The sequence below is a fragment of the Sinocyclocheilus rhinocerous genome, unplaced genomic scaffold (genome assembly GCF_001515625.1).
Source record: "Sinocyclocheilus rhinocerous isolate Xijiao unplaced genomic scaffold, SAMN03320098_v1.1 scaffold168, whole genome shotgun sequence".
Classification (NCBI taxonomy): Eukaryota; Metazoa; Chordata; class Actinopteri; order Cypriniformes; family Cyprinidae; genus Sinocyclocheilus; species Sinocyclocheilus rhinocerous.
The window spans coordinates 617,442-621,906 of NW_015635532.1; the positions used below are offsets into that span (position 1 = coordinate 617,442).

Below are 4,465 nucleotides of genomic sequence, written 5' to 3' on the forward strand. Positions count from 1 at the left end.
TGAAATAAAATTAAGTATAAAAAACTTAAACTTATTTTATACAGCTAATTTCGAAAGTAACATTTATCATTTTCATTTAATAAAATAGCTAAGATATTAATAAAAATGAACATACTATAGACTTTAAACAACAACATTAATAATAAAAAAAATACACAAATTACTAAAAGTTGAACTAAAATTAAAATGATAATGGGAAATATAAAACTAATATGTCAAAGCAACTGAATGAGAATATGTCCTGAAATGGGATTAATTCTCATAACATTAGAATTCAGAAAATCTTAATGGTCCTAAAACCAGCTTTGTTTTATTTGTATAAGATATAATTTCTTACTCATTTCCTGTAAGAATATATGACCTGGACATGATCTTGACAGGTTTTGCGAGATTCACCCTCATAATTCTTTCATTCTTTATTGTGAAAATATTATTCTGAAAGCTTCCAGAGAGTTTGAGGTTTTGTGATCGACTCTCCTCATCAGGAAATAAAGGGAAGAGAAAGACGGGAAGATGGGAAGGGGGTGAGGATGAATGTATTTGCACAGCCAGTGAGGGATGTCTGGATGAAAAGAGATAGGAGGATGACAAAGAGGTTATTGATCTCTGGTGACCCCTGACCTCATAAAGGTCACGCAAGAGCCATTTCAGAGCTTCAACTGCCAAACTGCCACACACACACACACACACACACACACACAGGCTGAATGACCTCATTGAAGGCTGACAGTAAACTGTATCTGGACTGGAGGCTTTTAAAATGCAGTGACAGAGAGACGGTTCAGAATAGCATATTAAAACTCATATTATTTCTGCAGCATACAATATGCATATTGTAAATCTGCTTGACCCACCATTGCCAAAATGTATCCCAAAATGCAATGAGCTCCTTTCGACCTTTCATTTTCAAGATGAAGAATGAACTGGAAATAAGGCTCATTGTTTGATTGGGAGAAATTAAGACATTTGTATAGAAATTTGGATATAAAAAAAAAAAAGTCATATTTACTTGCTAATTGGATGCCAAATTAAAAAATTTAATGAAATCATGTAACAAAAATGTAGCACATATACATTTTATATATTTGATCAAATTATGATTAAAAGTTAGGTAAAACAACTAAAAATCATATTTCTGTTTATTTTGTTCCCTCAACAATTATTTAAGAGCCAGAATTTCTAGTCTTGAATTTATGCGGGAATTTACAAATTGTGATTCTAGACCTGTAAAAGTCATGAAAATTAATAAAATATTTTAAAAAGTCCTGGAAATATGTATACATTTTTATAGTTATATCAAGCATTAAAAAGATGATCATGTAGAAATTTCAATTCTGAGCTAATAATAATAATAATATTTTTTTTTTACGTCAATACAAAACCAGAGCTCATGGTGATATTTTAGTAACATCTGTCTGTCTCTCTGCCTGTCTCTTCATAAGCCCAGCTCGTAGTGGAGGCAGACACCTTCGGCAGCCAGGTGCGAATCCGAGGGAAGGAAACCAATTATTACCTGTGTATGAACCGCAGAGGGAAACTCGTAGGCAAGGTGAACTTCACTGCTGACTTCTTTCACTTTCTTTCTTTCCTGTTTCACCTATTAAAACAAAGTTGAGGCTGGACATAAATACAGAACTTGCCACATTTTAGAAGTAGCCTTTTTTTTTTCTTCTGTGGAACATAAAAGAAGATATTTTGAAAAATGGTGGTACCAACCAATGCCATCATGTTCCATTGAGTTCCATAATATGGACAAAAATGCTATGGAAGCCAATGGGACCCGAAGCTATTTGGTAACAAACATCCTTCAAAATATATATATTTTTTTGTGTTCCACAGAAGTCAGTCAGTCATACAGGTTTAGAAATAACATGAGGGTGAATAAATGATGCAGATTTTTAATTGTTAGATGGAATATCCCTTTAAAATAAGACAAAATATGTTTCTTGGCAACAATATTTTATCAAAATATGCTTTAAAATAAAGTAAAACAGCTCATTTAAAGGGCTCATATGATGCGATTTCAAGTTTTCCTTTCTCTTTGGAGTGTTACAAGCTCTTGGTGCATAAAGAAGATCTGTAAAGTTGCAAAGACTAAAGTCTCAAATCCAAAGAGATATTCTTTATAAAAGTTGAGTCAACCACACCTACCTAAAACGCCTCGTTCTAACACGCCCCCACATATCTACATCACTATGTGGAATAATGATCTTTAAAATAGCATCATATGACCCCTTTAAAACAACTCATTCCTATTTATTTTGTTCATGTGCAAATTTTAAATGTGTGATTTGTAGACCTGGAAGAGTCATGGAAATTTTTATAATGCCTATGTATTTTTCTAGTTATGGCAAGTGCTAAAATATTTTGCTAAAAAATTGCTGTTTTGAGTGAAAAATAAGTAAATAAATAAATGAACGAAAATTACTGAAACTTGTGGAGTCACAAAATTTAAATATTATTATTATTAAAATAATAAAACATTAGCAAAGAGTAATACAAAAACTAAAAATCATGTAAAAATTCAATTTTTGAAACCTGTGGAATTAAGGAATTCAATTATTATTATCTTAATTATTTAAATATATTAGCACTCGTAGTTTTTGTACACTAAAAATTTTGATAACTGGCAACTTTGTCAATACAGCAGAAGTAACAGAAATAGACTGTAAGAAAAAAAAATCTGGATAATAACAGTTCAAAGACATTTTGTATAACCCTAAAACACAATGTAATGTGTAATTCAAAATATGAGTAAATCACCTGTGAAAAATCAATATGTAAATTTTCTTCATATTAACATAGTACTGTGTGTCCTATTTTACAGACTTTCCCCCCGGTTTCACAGACAAGGCTTAAGCCTAGTCCTAGACTAAAATGTAAATCTGAGCTGTTTCAACTGAAAGAAACTTGCACTGAATGATCTTAACACATCTCAGTGCCTTTGTTTTGTCTTAAGATGCACACCAGTAATGCTTTTTTCTAAGGCATGTTTATAAAAATGACTTAAATGTCCTAATTGAACTATGGCCTAATCCTGGCTTAGGCTAAGCCCCGTCTATGAAACTGGGCCTATATCTTGTATCTTAGCCTACACGGAATCAAAGAATTTGAAAACAGCTAATACAGACAATCTCAAATCTAATGAACACATTTGTGACTATTAGTCCATGCTTGGGGTCTTTAATAAATGCATTAACCATATAATGTTTATGGTCAAGCTAACACATTTGTCTCCATGTGTGTACATGGACTTTTCTGTCTCCCTAGAAGGCCAGCAATCGTAGTGCAGACTGCGTCTTCATCGAGAAGGTTCTGGAAAACAACTACACAGCGCTAATGTCAGCGCGCTACACTGGGTGGTACGTGGGCTTTACCAAAAGAGGGCGCCCTCGCCGTGGTCCGCACACGCTTCCCAACCAGCAGGACGTCCACTTCATGAAGCGCTTCCCACCCGGAGAGCAGCCGGATTTAATGCCGTTCCGCTTCACCACCGTCAGCAAGAGGAGCAAGAGAGTCCGTGCGGCGCGACCACGCTAATGCTGACACCAGTGTCCCACTGCTAACGTTTACATGAGGACGAGAAATAAACAAAAAGACAGTCCCAGTGAAAATGACACTGCTAATGCGAAGCAGGACCGTCTTGTCTTATTTGAACAGACGATGCGATAGCATCACTTTATATTCCACTGGGTTGGACCTCTACAACCCTAATAATAAAGACTAGCTAATTTACACCAGAGCTGTGGTTAAGACAGCTTACTTCAGACATGGAGATGACTAACCAAAGCAAACACAAGCAGACGTCTGGCCCAGCGGACGGGTGGAGGAAGCGTTAGGCTGCGCATCCAACAAGCGGCCCACAATGAAGACACGAAACAAAACACAAGCGAATTGGCCTGTAGACGCCGATTGTGTGGCAATTTTCCTAAGACAAGACTTGGACGTGATCCCGCCAAAGGGAGAGCAGCAGAAATCCCTGAACCTGCGGAAGAAATAAAGACAGAAATGGACACTAATTGGAAACTGAGTCAGAAAGGCTACTGTTATATGGGAGCACCTTGGGTAAGACCTGCCTTAAAGGACATGCTGAGACAAAATTGAAAAATCGGGCATCGTTTGCTCACCTCATGTTGCTCCCAATGCATGTGCGATTATTTTTCACTGCAGTGCAAGATAATTGCACGTCTGTTTTTCACACTACAGTACATAGTTACATCCGTCAAGCTCTCGAAAGGTCAAAAAACACCATAAAAGGTTCATACGACACATCCATTATATTCCAGGTCATACAAAAGCTTTAAGTTATTATTAATTATTATAGCTTAATATAATAAAATATATAGTTATTACTATATAATCTAAATTACTATCTATAATTTTTTATGACTTTTGCATCGGTGACGTCAAAGTACTGGAGCAATTTTTAAACAGTGCAGACAAATTTAGACATATATATATATAT

The 4,465-nt window shown here is 35.3% G+C and overlaps 1 protein-coding gene across 2 annotated transcripts in view; it reads left to right on the forward strand.

Annotated features, from left to right (window-relative positions):
• The window catches only part of fgf18a (fibroblast growth factor 18a), a 23,675-nt gene extending 19,384 nt beyond the window's left edge, over positions 1 to 4,291 (forward strand). For both annotated transcript variants that reach the window (XM_016561555.1, XM_016561556.1), the window contains exons 4-5: positions 1,443 to 1,549; positions 3,271 to 4,291. In XM_016561555.1, coding sequence (XP_016417041.1) covers positions 1,443 to 1,549; positions 3,271 to 3,540 — 377 coding nt within the window. In that variant the 3' untranslated portion in view covers positions 3,541 to 4,291. The remainder of the gene's footprint in view (positions 1 to 1,442; positions 1,550 to 3,270) is intronic.
• The last annotated feature ends 174 nt before the right edge of the window (positions 4,292 to 4,465 follow it).